At 46.7% G+C, this 20,507-nt stretch overlaps 1 protein-coding gene across 6 annotated transcripts; it reads left to right on the top strand.

Annotated features, from left to right (window-relative positions):
• The first annotated feature begins 1,505 nt into the window (after window positions 1-1,505).
• On the top strand, window positions 1,506-20,186 carry LOC311107112 (zinc finger CCCH domain-containing protein 14-like). 6 transcript variants are annotated; one of them, XM_084149591.1, is made up of 18 exons: window positions 1,506-1,693; window positions 2,445-2,487; window positions 2,647-2,761; window positions 3,107-3,147; window positions 3,649-3,802; window positions 4,093-4,468; window positions 4,758-4,936; window positions 5,613-5,713; window positions 5,956-6,111; window positions 10,458-10,538; window positions 15,047-15,168; window positions 16,054-16,277; window positions 16,695-16,918; window positions 17,572-17,698; window positions 17,921-18,066; window positions 18,639-18,718; window positions 18,896-19,002; window positions 19,530-20,186. In XM_084149591.1, exons 1-18 carry the CDS (start codon window positions 1,658-1,660, stop codon window positions 19,531-19,533), a joined length of 2,316 nt encoding a protein of 771 aa, XP_084005717.1. In that variant the 5' UTR covers window positions 1,506-1,657; the 3' UTR covers window positions 19,534-20,186. The 6 variants fall into 6 exon arrangements, with proteins under 6 accessions (XP_084005717.1, XP_084005721.1, XP_084005719.1 ...); XM_084149593.1 differs by having other exon boundaries at window positions 1,530-1,693; window positions 4,096-4,468; XM_084149592.1 differs by lacking the exon at window positions 3,107-3,147 and adding an exon at window positions 2,954-2,994 and having other exon boundaries at window positions 1,559-1,693.
• The last annotated feature ends 321 nt before the right edge of the window (window positions 20,187-20,507 follow it).

A 20,507-nucleotide genomic window follows, 5' to 3' on the forward strand; every position in this document is an offset into this window, starting at 1 on the left:
TTGTGGCGGGCCGGGCGCCTGCAGGCTGACTTCGGTCGTCATTTGAACTGTGTTTCCTCTGACACGTTGGTGCGGCTGGCTTCCGGGTTAAGCGGGCGGGTGTTAAGAAGCGCGGTTTGGCGGGTCATGTTTCGGAAGACGCATCGCATGACTCTCCCGAGCCTGTTTGGGGAGTTGCAGGGATGAGACAAGATCGAAAAAGGGGGCAAAATACAAATAATAATAAAAGTAATAAACCAAAAAATACCCTGGCATGACAAGGTGACTTTTCTCAATATATTCGGCTCTATTTATCCCCCAAAAATGAAACGCTAATTAGCTGCTAATGTGGCCATCATAAAGAACTACAAATGCCATGATGATCTGGACGAGACTGCCAAATCGAGGCAAAGGATTGGATTAACTATCTAATGTTAGCTAAATGTAGTCATTAATAAATTGGCTATACTGTAGGTCTTTAAATTGACAATTCTGTGAACGGTGTTGTGCAAGATTTAAATTGACACAATGCCTGTTAGGAAAGCATAGTTCCCGCTCAGCCCAGTCAAAACTGTTCGCTGCTCTGGCACCCCAATGGTGGAACAAGCTCCCTCATGACGCCAGGACAGCGGAGTCACTCACCACCTTCCGGAGACATTTGAAACCCCACCTCTTTAAGGAATACCTGGAATAGGATAAAGTAATCCTTCTATCCCCCCCCCCTTACCCCAACCCAAAACCCAACCCAAAAACAAAACAAACAAAAAAAAACATTGTAAAGTGGTGATCCCACTGGCTTTAAGGTGAATGCACCTATTTGTAAGTCGCTCTGGATAAGAGCGTCTGCTAAATGACGTAAATGTAAATGTATGTAATGTAATGTGTCAGCTAGAGATGATGTGCAGGGATTTGTAGTCTTGCTTGATGTCTACTTTGACGCTAATTAGCATTCTTGAATATGAGAGTAAATAGAGCCGAATATATTGATAAAAGTCACCTTGTCTGAGAGAGATTTACACGGTTATCAAAACGTTATGCCAGGGTAAGACTACACGAAACACAGACCTTATTTTAAGTGTTTCTAAAATCCCCTAAGGGAAAAAAATGAATGGTAGAAAAACGATTGGAACCATTTGGCCGCTAGGTTTTATGGGTATTATGACACCTCCACTCTGGAGCTCTATTGACGTAGCTGGAAGTTTCTGACTGGTATTGTGACTGTGACAACGGGCAGCCTCCCCCGCTTGGCTCGATGAGATATGTAGTGATTTTGCCAACACAGCCAGCTATGTACACTACCCTTAACCTGTTTTCAATTTCAACTGACTACCATATTTGTTAATTAAATCGGACTTCATTAATATGAGTAATCCAGGAATGTCACCAGTTAATGGACACGAGAAAACTCGAGAAATAGCAACTTTATAGATCGCAATGACTACAATGAATAGCTAAATGAATTCCGGACATGAAGGGTCTGTGCCGTGCCGTGCCCCGCCCCTTGCAACACCAGACTCCACTATCCCATACTGCATTGCGAATGTGTTTGCGAGCATTAGCGTTTAACATTCAGCGGCGCTAGTGTTTTTGTAGGCAGGACATGTTGGTTTAGTGAATTACCTACTTTTTTTTTAAATTAATAACGAATCGTAGTTTATTAGGTACAGTACACGCAAACATGGAGATCGGCACAGAGATAAGCAAGAAAATACGGGTGAGGTCATTTCGATGCTAGCTAGCTAGCTAGCTAGCTATTTGTCTTGGTAACTATCTAGCTAGGTAGCTAACGTTAGCTAGTTAGCGGTACCACCTTGCCATTAGCTCAAGTAACGTTAGCTAGCTAACTAACCCATGAGAGAATTTGTACAAATTTACAAGTAACCGAAAAAAAAATCCTATTAGGCACCCATTACTGCAACTCACAGGTTGGAAGTCTACAACAGCTGAGGTGCCGAAGAGGCATTTTTTTCGGTTGCTTGTACATTATTTATTTAGACCTTATTTTTTTAAAATAGCTAACTACATACCGGCCGTAAATTAAGATAGCTAGTTGCTCTGCAAAACTCCACATTTGGTGATCAACGAACTAATTTGGACAATAACGCTTGCAGAACTGTAGCTTTGGGACACAACATCGGGAGTCTGGAGAATGGGAGTTTGAATCGGAGCTTTCTGGCCGTAAGATAGGTTTCAAACGCACAGATAGGGGTTCAGCTGTGTCTGAATTTGAGTGGTTACATTTCTCCAGCCCAATATTTCAGTTTATTACCCAAACGGGTGGGGAATACACTTTGTTATTGTTTTTACTGCTGATTGCTGCTTTAACTTTTGCCCGGTAGATGTAGCTAACAAAGTTGTCTAGCCAGAAAAGTGAAGGCGAGAGCCATCGCAAACTGGTACCTAGTAGCTAGGTTGTTTTCTTGCCCAAGGCTAGCAATTGACAATGTATTATTATTTTCTTGCAGGCTGCTATCAAGGGAAAGCTTCAAGAACTCGGTGCCTATGTCGGTAAGTGTGAATATTGACATCAGCTTCTGATCTGCTGTAATTAATCTGACTGTTGTTGACAATAGAAATATATAAATACAATGATTCTATTTCTATGGATGTCGACCTTCTACCAAGGGTTTCTAGAATACATTGTTCTAACTGTTCTCTCTCCCCCAGATGAAGAGTTACCAGACTATATCATGGTGATGGTGGCCAACAAGAAGACTTCCCAGCAGATGTCTGATGACCTGTCCCTCTTCCTCGGCAACAATACCATCAAGTTTACTGTCTGGTGCGTATGCAACCAACTAGGCCTGGTCCCAGAACTTCTAAAGTCATTGTCTCGCTGTTTGGCAAGACTGCGCAGATCTGGGACCAAGCTACAGCAAGTGTCTTGACTTGAGAGGATGGTTTGGGTGTAACTTTGTATTTTCTATTTCAATAAATGTTAAACAGTTCTACGTATGGTGTGTTGTTGTTACAGGTTACATGGAGTCCTGGAGAAACTGAGGTCTGTGGCAGTAGGTAAGTTCAGGTTACATGGAGTCCTGGAGAAACTGAGGTCTGTGGCAGTAGGTAAGTTCAGGTTACATGGAGTCCTGGAGAAACTGAGGTCTGTGGCAGTAGGTAAGTTCAGGTTACATGGAGTCCTGGAGAAACTGAGGTCTGTGGCAGTAGGTAAGTTCGGGTTACATGGAGTCCCGGAGAAGCTGAGGTCAGTAGCTAAGTTCCAGTAACGACAAAGGAGTACCAGCTCCCTAGCTGAAAAAGTCAAACGATACTGTATTGAACAGTGACTAGTATCACCCTGGTGGGAATTCAAAGACCTTGAGTCGTTCGATGCCAAAACAAACAACCCCTAAGAGAGGATTGTAACAGCCTTATCAAGGCTGTGGTCCTCTGTAGCTCAGCTGGTAGAGCACGGCGCTTGTAACGCCAAGGTAGTGGGTTCGATCCCCGGGACCACCCATACACAAAAATGTGTGCACGCATGACTGTAAGTCGCTTTGGATAAAAGCGTCTGCTAAATGGCATATTATTATTATTATTTATTATCAAGGCTAGGAACGTTACAATAGCATAGCATAAAGTAGTATGTTGTAGAGCTAGCTTTGACAGTATTATATATATCTCTACCCCTTGTATAGCTAAATTGACAATCTCTCTGTGTGTATCAAGAACCGGCGTCCCTGAGGCCTCAGCTGTACTCCGACACTGGCACCTCGGCAGGGAAGAGCGAATGGAAGGGGGAGGAGTCAAAGGGCCTTGCAGTGTCCAGCTCACGCTCTGATAGGACAGAGGCCCGCGTGTCAAGCTCCGCCCATGAGCACAGGTAAGTGTTGATTTTGAAACATTGATTTTGCTATGTATTGAAAAGAAAGAAGGAGGACCCTTTTAATGCCGTTCACTGAAATCATCATGGTTCAGGTTGGCTTGGATCATGTGAAAGACCCCTAATACTAACCCATGATTTTATTCGGAAGATGCTCCTCAGACGAGACCTCTTAAGTCCTACATGTTGATCAATTAATTGACGTGAGGCTTAAGCATTTTATCAGAACCAAATAGGGTGAAACAGCCCAGATCTGACTCACACACTAACGTCACTGTCATTCTGTCCAGAAGGGTCTCCTCAGACAAGACCTCCTCGTCCCGCCTCACCTCCATGGTCAAGCCCCTGATGGACCCTCCCTCCTCTGAGGCCGTCATTGACATCAAGCCCGAGCTAGACGATGACCTTATGGGCGAGGACCCCGTGGACATGGGCGTCCTCCCGGGTCGCCTGCGTGGATCCACCTCCGGAGGAGGGCGGGCATCTGCTCAGATCTACCGGCCGCCCCAGGGCAGGTCCTCCTCGGGGACAGGCAGGTCGACGGACGCCTATAGGCCCTCAGAGGGGTCCTCTGGGTCTCACAGCAGGCAGCAGCACGGAAGCTATCACCTGGACAGTAGGAGCAGCAGAGACAGCAGGACATACAGAGATGGAGGGGGAAGCAGGGTACAGATTGTTTACGTATTACCTTAAGTCAAGGGCCTTGCTCCAATATTTCAGAGATGCATCCTTCCTCATTTTCTTGACATAATCAGATATCTAGAAGTGATTTTAGATTGGTGAAAGCAAAGTCACCACCGTATTACTTTCACTATTCCAACCAATGAGATCTCTGATAACTTAATGGAAAGAAGGATGGATTTCTTAATCATTTGAAAAGGATAAAAACAATTTAGCCAGTCAGTGCTGCTTTCCTGTGTCTGTCACAAACCATCTCTGGTCGTGTTGTCTCTAGCATCAGGAGGAGGCTTCGAGGAAGCGCAAGGCCCCGGTGGTGAGCTCTGTGGTGCGGGTTAACCAGTCAGCAGACGGGGGTCGAGACAGTGATGAGGAGGAGGATGACGAGGAGGATGAAGGATATGGGGTCAAGAACCTGTCCAGCAGAGTGTCCCTGCCTTCTAAACCAGAACGCAAGTAAGGGAATGTACACACACAGTGCCCCCCCACACACACACACACACACACAGTGCCCCCCCCCCCCCCCACACACACACACACACACAGTGCCCCCCCCTACACACACACACACACAGTGCCCCCCCCCCCCCCTTCACACACACACACACACAGTGCCCCCCCCCCCCCTACACACACACACACACACACACACAGTGCCCCACCCCCCTACACACACACACACAGTGCCCCACCCCCCTACACACACACACACACAGTGCCCCACCCCACACACACACACACACAGTGCCCCACCCCACACACACACACACACACAGTGCCCCCCCCCCTACACACACACACACACACAGTGCCCCACCCCACACACACACACAGTGCCCCCCCCCCCCCCACACACACACAGTGCCTCCCCCCCACCCCACACAGTGCCCCCACCCCACACACACTATCCCTCTACCTCTGTTACGCTCTCCTTTCCACATGTTCATCTACTCTGTATGTTTTGCTTCTTGTTCTGTTGGGTATCAGCTGTTAATTCCAGGTAGTTACAGTGAACACCTTAGGACGGTAGCAGAACTGTCATGAACATCCCTTCTTTCACAGAAATTGTACACGCTGTTGGTGCCCCCAGGGTGTTGTCTGTGTGTTGACCCATGTCTCGGTGTGTTTGTAGACCCACCCTGCCCCCGGCCAAACAGGCCAACAAGAACCTGCTGATGAGGGCTATGTCTGAGGCCCAGATCTCCATCAACAAGACTGCAGCCTACCCACCTAGTACGGTTCACACTCTCTCCACTGTTTGTCAATCTGCCTGAATCTGATTTGTTAAAAAATGACTACCTGTAATTTGTTGTTCTGTTTATCATGACACCCATATTGACTAAACGGAAGAAAACATACTGTCAGAGGAAGGGACTAGCTGAACTTGTCCACTAAGAAATGCCTGTTTTCATTGCAAAATGTTTTTGCTACGGTCTGCACTTATGAATACGACCCTGTTGCCTGTGTTCCCCCAGTACCACAGAGACAGACGGTTCCGGTGGCACCCAGGACCCGTTCAGCCAGTGATGAGATGAACGCAGCCATCCAGCTGGTTCAGGAGCACCTCCACGGCCTGGTCCCCAGGGGGCAGACTTACACCCCCTCAGAGCCCCCCACCTCCAGGCAGCTAGGTAAGAGCCTCAATCTCTCTGAAATAGCCGAATCCACTGCAGGGGTGTCCACAAACCTTTGTGTATATATAGTGTAGGTAAGAGCCCCAGCACCCCAGGCAGCTAGGTAGGATCCCCAGGCAGCTAGGTAGGAGCCCCAGGCAGCTAGGTAGGAGCCCCAGGCAGCTAGGTAGGAGCCCCAGGCAGCTAGGTAGGAGCCCCAGGCAGCTAGGTAGGAGCCCCAGGCAGCTAGGTAGGAGTCCCAGGCAGCTAGGTACATCACACTCCAAGGCCCAATCCCAAACCAATCCCTATGTACTTGTGGAGATCAGAGAGGATTTGATTGGTAGAAGCAATATTGTGAAACTTCCACCTAGCCTATCAGAGGGCGAGGTCTCCGGAGCTATTAGCATATTGAGTTACACCTGTCAAATCCACTCAGCTCTCCGTCTAGGGCGTAGGGACGAATTGGAATTGGGCCCATGGCTTCCCATCTCATTACAGAAGGAGCATGGTTGTTGATCCACTCAGCTCTCCGTCTAGGGCGTAGGGACGAATTGGAATTGGGCCCATGGCTTCCCATCTCATTACAGAAGGAGCATGGTTGTTGATCCACTCAGCTCTCCGTCTAGGGCGTAGGGACAAATTGGAATTGGGCCCATGGCTTCCCATCTCATTACAGAAGGAGCATGGTTGTTGATCCACTCAGCTCTCCGTCTAGGGCGTAGGGACGAATTGGAATTGGGCCCATGGCTTCCCATCTCATTACAGAAGGAGCATGGTTGTTGATCCACTCAGCTCTCCGTCTAGGGCGTAGGGACGAATTGGAATTGGGCCCATGGCTTCCCATCTCATTACAGAAGGAGCATGGTTGTTGATCCACTCAGCTCTCCGTCTAGGGCGTAGGGACGAATTGGAGTTGGGCCCATGGCTTCCCATCTCATTACAGAAGGAGCATGGTTGTTGATCCACTCAGCTCTCCGTCTAGGGCGTAGGGACGAATTGGAATTGGGCCCATGGCTTCCCATCTCATTACAGAAGGAGCATGGTTGTTGATCCACTCAGCTCTCCGTCTAGGGCGTAGGGACGAATTGGAATTGGGCCCATGGCTTCCCATCTCATTACAGAAGGAGCATGGTTGTTGATCCACTCAGCTCTCCGTCTAGGGCGTAGGGACGAATTGGAATTGGGCCCATGGCTTCCCATCTCATTACAGAAGGAGCATGGTTGTTGATCCACTCAGCTCTCCGTCTAGGGCGTAGGGACGAATTGGAATTGGGCCCATGGCTTCCCATCTCATTACAGAAGGAGCATGGTTGTTGATCCACTCAGCTCTCCGTCTAGGGCGTAGGGACGAATTGGAATTGGGCCCATGGCTTCCCATCTCATTACAGAAGGAGCATGGTTGTTGATCCACTCAGCTCTCCGTCTAGGGCGTAGGGACGAATTGGAATTGGGCCCATGGCTTCCCATCTCATTACAGAAGGAGCATGGTTGTTGATCCACTCAGCTCTCCGTCTAGGGCGTAGGGACGAATTGGAATTGGGCCCATGGCTTCCCATCTCATTACAGAAGGAGCATGGTTGTTGATCCACTCAGCTCTCCGTCTAGGGCGTAGGGACGAATTGGAATTGGGCCCATGGCTTCCCATCTCATTACAGAAGGAGCATGGTTGTTGATCCACTCAGCTCTCCGTCTAGGGCGTAGGGACGAATTGGAATTGGGCCCATGGCTTCCCATCTCATTACAGAAGGAGCATGGTTGTTGATCCACTCAGCTCTCCGTCTAGGGCGTAGGGACGAATTGGAATTGGGCCCATGGCTTCCCATCTCATTACAGAAGGAGCATGGTTGTTGATCCACTCAGCTCTCCGTCTAGGGCGTAGGGACGAATTGGAATTGGGCCCATGGCTTCCCATCTCATTACAGAAGGAGCATGGTTGTTGATCCACTCAGCTCTCCGTCTAGGGCGTAGAGACGAATTGGAATTGGGCCCATGGCTTCCCATCTCATTACAGAAGGAGCATGGTTGTTGATCCACTCAGCTCTCCGTCTAGGGCGTAGGGACGAATTGGAATTGGGCCCATGGCTTCCCATCTCATTACAGAAGGAGCATGGTTGTTGATCCACTCAGCTCTCCGTCTAGGGCGTAGGGACGAATTGGAATTGGGCCCATGGCTTCCCATCTCATTACAGAAGGAGCATGGTTGTTGATCCACTCAGCTCTCCGTCTAGGGCGTAGGGACGAATTGGAATTGGGCCCATGGCTTCCCATCTCATTACAGAAGGAGCATGGTTGTTGATCCACTCAGCTCTCCGTCTAGGGCGTAGGGACGAATTGGAATTGGGCCCATGGCTTCCCATCTCATTACAGAAGGAGCATGGTTGTTGATCCACTCAGCTCTCCGTCTAGGGCGTAGGGACGAATTGGAATTGGGCCCATGGCTTCCCATCTCATTACAGAAGGAGCATGGTTGTTGATCCACTCAGCTCTCCGTCTAGGGCGTAGGGACGAATTGGAATTGGGCCCATGGCTTCCCATCTCATTACAGAAGGAGCATGGTTGTTGATCCACTCAGCTCTCCGTCTAGGGCGTAGGGACGAATTGGAATTGGGCCCATGGCTTCCCATCTCATTACAGAAGGAGCATGGTTGTTGATCCACTCAGCTCTCCGTCTAGGGCGTAGGGACGAATTGGAGTTGGGCCCATGGCTTCCCATCTCATTACAGAAGGAGCATGGTTGTTGATCCACTCAGCTCTCCGTCTAGGGCGTAGGGACGAATTGGAGTTGGGCCCATGGCTTCCCATCTCATTACAGAAGGAGCATGGTTGTTGATCCACTCAGCTCTCCGTCTAGGGCGTAGGGACGAATTGGAATTGGGCCCATGGCTTCCCATCTCATTACAGAAGGAGCATGGTTGTTGATCCACTCAGCTCTCCGTCTAGGGCGTAGGGACGAATTGGAATTGGGCCCATGGCTTCCCATCTCATTACAGAAGGAGCATGGTTGTTGATCCACTCAGCTCTCCGTCTAGGGCGTAGGGACGAATTGGAATTGGGCCCATGGCTTCCCATCTCATTACAGAAGGAGCATGGTTGTTGATCCACTCAGCTCTCCGTCTAGGGCGTAGGGACGAATTGGAATTGGGCCCATGGCTTCCCATCTCATTACAGAAGGAGCATGGTTGTTGATCCACTCAGCTCTCCGTCTAGGGCGTAGGGACGAATTGGAATTGGGCCCATGGCTTCCCATCTCATTACAGAAGGAGCATGGTTGTTGATCCACTCAGCTCTCCGTCTAGGGCGTAGGGACGAATTGGAATTGGGCCCATGGCTTCCCATCTCATTACAGAAGGAGCATGGTTGTTGATCCACTCAGCTCTCCGTCTAGGGCGTAGGGACGAATTGGAATTGGGCCCATGGCTTCCCATCTCATTACAGAAGGAGCATGGTTGTTGATCCACTCAGCTCTCCGTCTAGGGCGTAGGGACGAATTGGAATTGGGCCCATGGCTTCCCATCTCATTACAGAAGGAGCATGGTTGTTGATCCACTCAGCTCTCCGTCTAGGGCGTAGAGACGAATTGGAATTGGGCCCATGGCTTCCCATCTCATTACAGAAGGAGCATGGTTGTTGATCCACTCAGCTCTCTGTCTAGGGCGTAGGGACGAATTGGAATTGGGCCCATGGCTTCCCATCTCATTACAGAAGGAGCATGGTTGTTGATCCACTCAGCTCTCCGTCTAGGGCGTAGGGACGAATTGGAATTGGGCCCATGGCTTCCCATCTCATTACAGAAGGAGCATGGTTGTTGATTCAATGTCTCTTGCACTAGTACAGTGAAATGCCTTTCTTGCAAGCTCCAAATCCAACAATGTAGAAATCAATATTACTGCATTGTCCTGTTTGTCCTGACTCTGACTGGACTGGTCTCATTACCGTTGTATGTCCTGACTCTGACTGTGCTGGTCTCATTACCGTTGTATGTCCTGACTCCTGCTGCACTGGTCTCATTACCGTTGTATGTCCTGACTGTGCTGGTCTCATTACCGTTGTATGTCCTGACTGTACTGGTCTCATTACCGTTGTATGTCCTGACTGTACCGGTCTCATTACCGTTGTATGTCCTGACTGTACCGGTCTCATTACCGTTGTATGTCCTGACTGTACTGGTCTCATTACCGTTGTATGTCCTGACTGTACCGGTCTCATTACCGTTGTATGTCCTGACTGTGCTGGTCTCATTACCGTTGTATGTCCTGACTCTGACTGCACTGGTCTCATTACCGTTGTATGTCCTGACTCCTGCTGCACTGGTCTCATTACCGTTGTAGGTCCTGACTCTGACTACCGGTTTCTCCCTGTAGATCAGTCCCGGTCCCTGGCCTCACGGCTGCAGTTAGCCTTGCCAGAAGATAACATGAGAGCACAGCACAGTGACTATTTAGGTGAGTCTGTCATATCCTAACTAGAAGTCTTTATGGATCCACCGAGACTCCAGCGGGTTCGGATCCAAAATGTGAAATAATGTCACGCGTCTGGGTCGGCTCTGATATGATCAAATAAAATGTTATTGGGTCGCGTGCACGTATTTTGCAGATGTAATCGCAGGTGCAGTGAAATGCTGATGTTTCTCTATAGCTCCATCAGTAGTAATACCCAACAAAACAATGCACACAAATCCCCCCAAAAATGTAGTGAGTCTGGAATGTACTGAACAAAAATATAAATGCAACATGTAAAGTGTTGGTCGCATGTTTCATGAGCTGAAATAAAGATCCCAGAAATGTTCATACGAATGAAAAGCTTATTTCTCTCAAATGTTGTGCACAAACTTGTTTACGTCCCTGTTAGTGAGCATTTCTCCTTTGCCAAGATAATCCATCCACCTGACCAGGTGCGGCATATCAAGAAGCTGATTAAACAGCATGATCATTACGCGGGTGCACCTTGTGCTGGGGACAATAAAAGGCCACTCTAAAATGTTCAGTTTTGCTTATGGTTGAGAAATCAACATTAAATTCTCTGTCAACCGCTCTGGTGGATATTCCTGCAGTCAGCATGCCAATTGCGCACTCCCTCAACTTTTAGAGTGGCCTTTGATTGTCCCCAGCATTCGGAAAGTATTCAGACCCCTTCACTTTTTCCACATTTTGTTACATTACAGCCTTATCCTAAAATGTATAAAATTGTTTCTCCCCCATCATCAATCTACACACAATACCCCATAATGACACATTTACAGGGTATTCAGACCCTTTATACTTGTTTAAGCACCTTTGGCAGCGATTACAGCCTTGAGTCTTCTTAGGTATGACGCTACAAGCTTGGCAAACCTGTATTTGGGGAGTTTCTCCCATTCTGCTCTGCAGATCCTCTCAAGCTCTGTCAGGTTGGATGTGGAGCGTCACTGCACAGCTATTTTCAGGTCTCTCCAGAGATGTTCGATCGGGTTCAAGTCCGGGATCTGGCTGGGCCACTCAAGGACATTCAGAGACTTGTCCCGAAGCCACTCATGCATTGTCTTGGCTGTGTGGTTACGGTCGTTGTCCTGTTGGAAGGTGAACCTTCGCCCCAGTCTGAGGTCCTGAGCGCTCTGGAGCAGGTTTTCATCAAGGATCTCTCTGTACTTTGCTCCGTTCAACTTTCCCTCGATCCTGACTAGTCTCCCAGTCCCTGCCGCTGAAAAATATCCCCACAGCATGATGCTGCCACCACCATGCTTCACCGTAGGGATGGTGCCAGGTTTCCTCCAGACGTGACGCTTGGCATTCAAGACTAAGAGTTCAATCTTGGTTTCATCAGACCAGAGAATCTTGTTTCTCATGGTCAGAGTCCTTTAGGTGCCTTTTGGCAAACTCCAAGTGGGCCATTTTAAGAATGATGGAGGCCCCTGTGTTCTTGGGGACCTTCAATGCTGCAGAAATATTTTGGTACCCTTCCCCAGATCTGTGCCTCGACACAATCCTGTCTCGGAGCTCTACGGACAATTCCTTCATTTACATTTACATTTACATTTACGTCATTTAGCAGACGCTCTTATCCAGAGCGACTTCCAGGAGCAATTAGGGTTAAGTGCCTTGCTTAAGGGCACATCGACAGATTTTTCACCTAGTCGGCTCGGGGATTAGAACCAGCGACGTTTCGGTTACTGGCACAACGCTCTTACCCACTAAGCTACCTGCCGCCCCTTCGACCTCATGGCTTGATTTTTGCTCTCACATGCACTGTCAACTGAGGGACCTTATATAGACAGCTGTGTGCCTTTCCAAATCATGTCCAATCAATTGATTTTACCACAGGTGGACTCCAATCAAGTTGTAAAAACATCTCAAGGATGATCAATGGAAACCGGATGCACCTGAGCTCAATTTAGAGTCTCATAACAAAGGGTCTGAATACTTATGTAAGGTTTTTTTGTTTTTTAATACATTTGGAAAAAAATCTATCCTGTTTTCACTTTGTCATTATGGGGTATTGTGTGTAGATTAAAACAAATATTTAATCCATTATAGAATAAGGCTGTAACGTAACAAAATGTGGAAAAAAGTCAAGGGGTCTGAATACTTTCAGAAGGCAGTACCAGTCAAAAGTTTGGACACCTACTCATTCCAGGGTTTTTCTTAATTTTTACTATTTTCTACATTGTAGAATAATAGTGAAGACATCAACACTATGAAATAACACATGGAATCATGTAGTAACCAAAAAAGTGTTAAACAAATCAAAATATTTTGTATTTGAGATTCTTCAAATAGCCATAATTTGCCTTGATGACAGCTTTGCACACTCATGGCATTCTCTCAACCAGCTTCACCTAGAATGCTTTTCCCACATATGCTGAGCACTTGTTGGCTGCTTTTCCTTCGCTCTGCCGTCATTGTCCTGTTGAAAAACAAAGGATAGTCCCACTAAGCCCAAACCAGATGGGATGGCGTATCGCTGCAGAATGCTGTGGTAGCCATGCTGGTTGAATTCTAATTAAATCACAGACAGTGTCACCAACAAAGCACCGCCACACCATAACACCACCTCCTCCATGCTTTACGGTGGAAACTACACATGCGGAGATCATCCGTTCCCCCACACCGCGTCTCACAAAGACAGCGGTTGGAACCAAAAATCTACATTTTGGACTGCAGACCAAAGGACAGATTTCCACCAGTCTAATGTCCATTGCTCGTGTTTCTTGGCCCAAGCAGGTCTCTTCTTCTTATTGGTGTCCTTTAGTAGAGGTTTCTTTGCACCAATTCGACCATGAAGGCCTGATTCACACAGTCCCCTCTGAACAGTTGATGTTGAGATATGTCTGTGACTTGAACTCTGTGAAGCATTTATTTGGGCTGCAATTTCTGAGGCTGGTAACTCTAATGAACTTATCCTTTGCAGCAGAGGTAACTCTGGGTCTTCCATTCCTGTGGCAGTCCTCATGAGAGCCAGTTTCATCATAGCGCTTGATGGTTTTTGCGACTGCACTTGGAGAAACTATTGACTGACCTTCATGTCTTAAAAGTAATGATGGACTGTCGTTTCTCTTTGCTTATTTGGGCTGTTCTTGACATAATATGGACTTGGTCTTTTACCAAATAGGGCTATCTTCTGTATACCCCCTCTACCTTGTCACAACACAACTGATTGGCGCAAACGCATTAAGAAGGAAATTAACTTTTAAGAAAGCACACCTATTAATTGAAATGCATTCCAGGTGACTACCTCATGAAGCTGGTTGAGAATGCCAAGAGTGTGCAAAGCTGTCATCAAGGCAAAGGGTGGCTATTTGAAGAATCTCAAATATAAAATATATTTTGATTTGTTTAACACTTTTTTGATTTTGAATTTGAGGAGACTAAATTGCTTGGAGTAACCCTGAATTGTAAACTGTCATGGTCAAAACATATTGATACAACAGTAGCTAAGATGGGGAGAAGTCTGTCCATAATAAAGCGCTGCTCTACCTTCTTAACAACACTATCAACAAGGCAGGTCCTACAGGCCCTAGTTTTGTCGCACCTGGACTACTGTTCAGTCGTGTGGTCAGGTGCCACAAAGAGGGACTTGGGAAAATTACAATTGGCTCAGAACAGGGCAGCACAGCTGGCCCTTGGATGTGCACAGAGAGTTAACATTAATAATATGCATGTCAATCTCTCCTGGCTCAAAGTGGAGGAGAGATTGACTTCATCACTACTTATATTTATGGGAGGTATTGACATGTTGAATGCACTGAGCTGTCTGTTTTAAACTACTGGCGCACAGCTCGGACACCCATGCATACCCCACAAGACATGCCACATTTTAGTCATTTAGCAGACGCTCTTATCCAGAGTGACTTACAGTTAGTGAGTGCATACATTTTCCATACTGGCCCCCCGTGGGAATCGAACCCACAACCCTGGCATTGCAAGCGCCATGCTCTACCAACTGAGCTACAGGGGGTCTCTTCACAGTCCCCAAGTCCAGAACAGACTATGTGAGGCGCACAGTACTACATAGAGCCATGACTACATGGAACTCTATTCCACATCAGGTAACTCATGCAAGCAGTAAAATTAGATTTAAAAAAAACAGATAAAAATACACCTTATGGAACAGATGGGACTGTGAAGCAACATAGACACATACAGACACACACATGATAACATACACACTATACACACGTGTAGACATGGATTTTGGGTTATATATTTGTGGTAGTAGGGTAGAGGCCTGAGGGCACACACTTAATATGTTGATATCGGTTATGAATGTAGTATTGTAATGTTTTTTTTAAATGTATAACTGCCTTAGTTTTGCTGGACCCCAGGAAGAGTAGCTGCTGCCTTGGCAGGAACTAATGGGGATCCATAACAAATACTACTAACACTGGAGAGTAGGACTGCTTAGTTTGACTCTAACTCAGGACTGATTTGTATAACATCAGGATTAACTAAGAAGTTTCTCACATCACCCTGTGTAGCTCTAGAGGTGGCCGAGGGGAGTGTTCTGAGGCCTTTTGACACCCGCTCCTTCATCACGAGGAGGCCTGAGCTGGGGGAGGAGGTGCTTCCTGTCAGGAGCAGACTGGGACAACTGGACAAGGTGATGGTGGTTAAGATAACTATTGGATCCATTTTGGAGAAAAAAAATGTTTGCATGAAAATACATGTAGACTGAAGTTGACTCCTAAAAGTCTAAGCTGTTGGGGGGGGGGGGGGGGGGGGGGGGGGGGGGGGGGGGGGGTTCTATACGCTGACATAGGGAATTGTTTTAAGATGGTCATACCATGGATCGTGTAGCTATTTGATTTAGAATTTTAGGACCCCTTTAGGTATAAATTGTTTTTATTATTTGATAAATTATAGAATTTGGCCTTTCCAACTATAGCCCAGAGAAGTGCATTGAATAACAAAACAGACCGTCAAACAATAAATCATCAAGGTTTTGAAGTGTCTGTTCTATATCTAGGACAAGGGTATTCAACTCTGACCCTACGAGGCCCGAAGCCTGCTGGTTTTCTGTTCTACCTGATAATTAATTGCAGACACCTGGTGTCCCAGGTCTAAATCAGTCCCTGATTAGAGGGGGAAAATGTAAACCGCAGTGGACCTGACTTCGATGTCCAGAGTTGTGTTTGAGGGATCTCAAAACATCTTCAATTTCATTTCTTTAAACCGGTACCAGGTTACCTTCAGACGAGTCCTTCGTGTTCGTGAGTCATCTTTCCGTAGAGGGGTCATATTAGTTTTGTTGGTCAAACCGTTTTGGTGAGAAGACCGATTTTCGTGTTGTCTCCTGGTCTGACAAAGTGCTGTAGCTCTGCTGCTTTCCACCGCAGATGGAAGGCCGACATCGGCAGATGGATTGAGACGCATGCAGATACACGTAACCACTCTATTGTGAACTCAGAGAGTAACAACCGCATTTAAAGTCATTGAGTATAACACAATCCAATGTAATATCTTATTTCCATTGTGGTCCTGTTAGGTGCCTATGACGAGTAGGCTGGGGTTAGAGGAGGTTGCACCTCCTATGAGGAGTGGACTGGAGGAGGTGGCACCTCCTATGAGGAGTAGACTGGGACTGGAGGAAGTGGAACCTCCTATGAGGAGTAGACAGGAGGAGACTATAGTGCCTATGAGGAGCAGGCTGGGAGCCATGGTCAAGGAGGAGATCCAGCCAGCTACTCCACGCATGGTGCAGCCAGCCAGGTATATCATACTGACTACCCTCTTCATGACTCATACTGACTACCCTCTTTATGACTCATACTGACTACCCTCTTCATGACTCATACTGACTACCCTCTTTATGACTCATACTGACTACCCTCTTCATGACTCTTACTGACTACCCTCTTTATGAGTCATACTGACCGTTGTTGCAGCAGCAGGGATCCAGCATGGCTCTCTGGAAACAAGCTAAGATGGCCCCATAATAACCACACACCTAAACTAGGCTGGAAGTGAACAAAACTGTCATAATGCGTTTGTGTGTCTATATGTCTCCCTCCCTCCTCCCTCACCCCTCTCCCTTCTTCTTCCTCCTCCCTCCCTCCCCCCTCTCCCTTCTTCCTCCTTCCTCCCCCCTCTCCCTTCTCCCTCCTTCCTCCCCCTTCTCCCTCCTAGCAGTGAGAAGGCTGAAGCCGTGGGGTCAGCCAGTCCTAAGTTCATTGTGACCCTGGATGGGGTTCCTAGCCCCCTGGGTAACCTAGGAGACTGTGACATGGAGGCAGATGACAGTTATCCTAAACCAGCCAAGACCCCCATGCCTGACCCCTCCATCCACCTCAGAACAAAACCCAAACTCAGCATCCACCACAGACTGCAGGGGGAACCACAATACCCTGACGGTAAGGGATTTATTTATTCACTGATTTATTGGTAAAACGGTTATAAATAAAATGCAATATTTCGCTTCTATTATTAGCATTAGGGTGTAAGCTTCGATACTCGGGTATTACGATTGCGAAGGCTTTTTCAATGGTTAAGCACTTGCACCTGTCAGCACTTGATGCATCCTTTTATTACTAGTGAATAATCATAATGGTCCACACCAGATGTTGTTGAGATGTTCTGATTGGCTGTCTCTGTATAACAGATTAGGATACCACACCAGTCAGCCACCATAACACACTTTCTGTCAACAACAATGCAGCTCCGCTGGACCCGTTTTCTGGTCTAGTCTGTGAGCCGACTGTGGATGTTCACCAGTCACTACTGTCAGTGGCAGCGAAACAAACTACAAGAAATCTGTATTTTCTCAATTGAAAAGAGGTTCTAGGCGAGGTAAAGAGACTTTAGGATGTTCTCGCCAGCCAGCTTTGACACTGTGTGCTGGAAAGGGTACCAGTCAACGTTTTCGTTTGGAATGCTTTTTGTAAGAAACACCCCGGAGACGCGGAGAGCTGGGTTGGATACCTCACTACAGTCGTTTCTGATCTGGACAGCAAGCCTTCATCTAAACTCTGTCATCCCTCTTTCATTGTCCATCTTCGGGTTTCAGAAGCAGGGATGGAGACGGAGGAGGCGGGTCCTGTGAAGAGACGGAAGGTTCTGGAGCGGTGCAAGTTCTGGCCTGTCTGTAAGAGTGGAGACGACTGTGTCTACCTTCACCCTACTACACAGTGCAAGTAGGAACAACCCTGACGTACTTTAGTCTCTAGGATGTTGAATAAAGACCGTTAGGCCCTCGACGAATTGAAAATCAAAATGACGTCTACATTTTTTAGTTGGTTTTGTGGAATTGTGTAGTTTTTTTTTAAAACCCTAAAGCTACATAGATTCATTGATGTTTTTATTGACTTGACTAATATGTTGTTCCCTCCTCTGTCCCCCCCCCTCTCTGTGTCTAGAACCTTTCCCAGCTGTAAGTTTGGGGACAAATGCCTGTTTGTCCATCCTAACTGTAAGTTTGACGGCAAGTGTTCCAAACCAGACTGTCCCTTCACTCACGTCAGCCGCAGAGGACCCGCCCCCTACACCCCCCCAGTCAGACCAGGTACAGACACACCCCTTTAAGCCCCTCCCCCAGTAGATTACAACCTTACGCTGCATTCAAGTGGGAAAACTCTCTGAAAATACTACTTGTAAACGGGGAGCAACGACTGGCGTGCATTCACGTGCTTTGAACCTATTTTTTTGCCGATTTTGAACGCCAATTGGCTAATGGCAAACAAGCTGGGTCAACCATAAACTAGAAGTACAGCTATCATACTCGTAATTAAATTATAGTGTTAGAAAAACATATTTAACGAGATGTTTACGAACGCAGCATTAGATTAGGATGTTTGTGTACGTTGGTTTGTTAAATGTGTAAATATTACCGGTTGAGATTTTACCTTTTATTTCATGTCTTCTAAGTTGGTCCGGGGCGGCAGGTAGCTTAGTGGTTAAGAGCGTTGTGCCAGTAACCGAAAGGTCGCTGGTTCTAATCCCCGAAGCCGACTAGGTGAAAAATCTGTCGACGTGCCCTTGAGCAAGGCACTTGACCCTAATTGCTCCTGTATGTCGCTCTGGATAAGAGCGTCTGCTAAATGACTAAAATGTAAACGTCTGTCTGTTTGATTACAGCTCCTTCACCTCAGTCCAGCAGTGTGTGTCGTTTCTTCCCAGAGTGTAAGAAGATGGACTGCGCTTTCCACCACCCCAAGGTCAGAGGCCGTGAGGTCGAGAGGAGTTTGTCCTCAAATAGAGCCGTCGGGGCTGTTTTTGTTGTATAAAAATCTTTCACGAGACACTATTAAGGAAATAATGAATGGTTGAGTGCTGATCAAAAATGTTGCTGTGTAACTTTTTTTAAGATGAAGACTGTTTTCTGTCTCTGTCAGCCTTGTCGGTTTGGAGGCCAGTGTAAACGTGTTGGCTGCACCTTCTACCACCCCACTGCTTCAGTCCCTCCCAGACACGCCCTCAAGTGGACTAAGGCCCAGAACAGGTAACCCGGCGTTACACATACCTAGTATAACCTACCCAGAACAGGTAACCCGGCGTTACACATACCTAGTATTACCTACCCAGAACAGGTAACCCGGCGTTACACATACCTAGTATTACCTACCCAGAACAGGTAACCCGGCGTTACACATACCTAGTATTACCTACCCATGAACAGGTAACCCGGCGTTACACATACCTAGTATTACCTACCCAGAACAGGTAACCCGGCGTTACACATACCTAGTATTACCTACCCAGAACAGGTAACCCGGCGTTACACATACCTAGTATTACCTACCCATGAACTCTCCGTACTTAACAGCCATTAACTCTCATGGTGTGCCTTAGAAGTTAGAAAACATGTTTTGCCATCCATCATTCGCAGGGCAACATCTTTTTTTACCGGTCCTTTGTTCGAGTCCAAGTAACTTTTTCACGAGACGTCATTTCAGTCTTTGTCAATCTCCAAACTGTGTCCTATTTGGATCCTAATGCACTTCTTTATATTTCCTTGTGTTTTTCTAGCTAGACAACATGGGGGCCTGAGACCTGAGACTGACTGACAGTCCAGATGTGGAGCGATAGAACAGGGTTCCCCAACTTGCGGCGCGTGGCCTGAATTTGGCCCGCAGGTGATTTTTATTTGGCCCCTCAAGTTTTAGAGTTTTTTTTTTTTCTTTTTTTTGGACATACAACTGTACAAACACCAGCATATCAGCTTCAAATGATTTTAACTTTGGTAATCTGTTCCAAACTATTCCCACGCGTAATGGAGAGATATGTGATTGTATACAAATGTAAGCAAGGTTTGAAGTAATTATGTTTTAGTCAAATATATCTGTTTGGGCTTCTTGCCGTCAATTTACAGTCTACACATTTTTATGTTTATTTTTTTATGATCTGGCCCCCTGAACATCCGTTAGAAAAAATTGTCCCGTGGCTGAATCTAGTTGATGATCCCTGCTATAGAAGATGTGGTGATGCTGTTCAGTTAATGTTTTATTCTCTTACGGTTTAATTATCAACGATTATCTGGTCAGTCCTTTATTTGCATTTATTTCATTTTTATTTGCGAAACTGACATTTTTTTTAACCAGACAAAACTTACAGGGTTTTGTAAAGTTGTTGTACTGCATTTTTTTTTGATAATGCTGAAAGTATATTAAAATACTCCACATGTCATGTTGCTGGTCTGTGTATTTTCATAACCTCATTAGGCTGCTGGACTGACTGGGTGCCTTTTTATATCTGTTTCCACACTGAACATCAATCAAATGTATTTTATAAAGCCCTTTTTACATTAGCAGTTGTCACAAAATGCTTATACAGAAACCCAGCCTAAAACCTCAAACACCAAGCAATGCAGATGTAGAAGCACAGTGGCTAGGAAAAAACTCCCTAGATGGCAGGAACCTAGAGAGGAACCAGGATCTGAGGGGTGGACAGTCCTCTTCTGGCTGTACGGGGTAGAGAAATTGAGCTTATATATATATTACACTGAAC

This window comes from Coregonus lavaretus (assembly GCF_964263955.1).
Source record: "Coregonus lavaretus genome assembly, chromosome: 31".
In the NCBI taxonomy this organism is placed as follows: Eukaryota; Metazoa; Chordata; class Actinopteri; order Salmoniformes; family Salmonidae; genus Coregonus; species Coregonus lavaretus.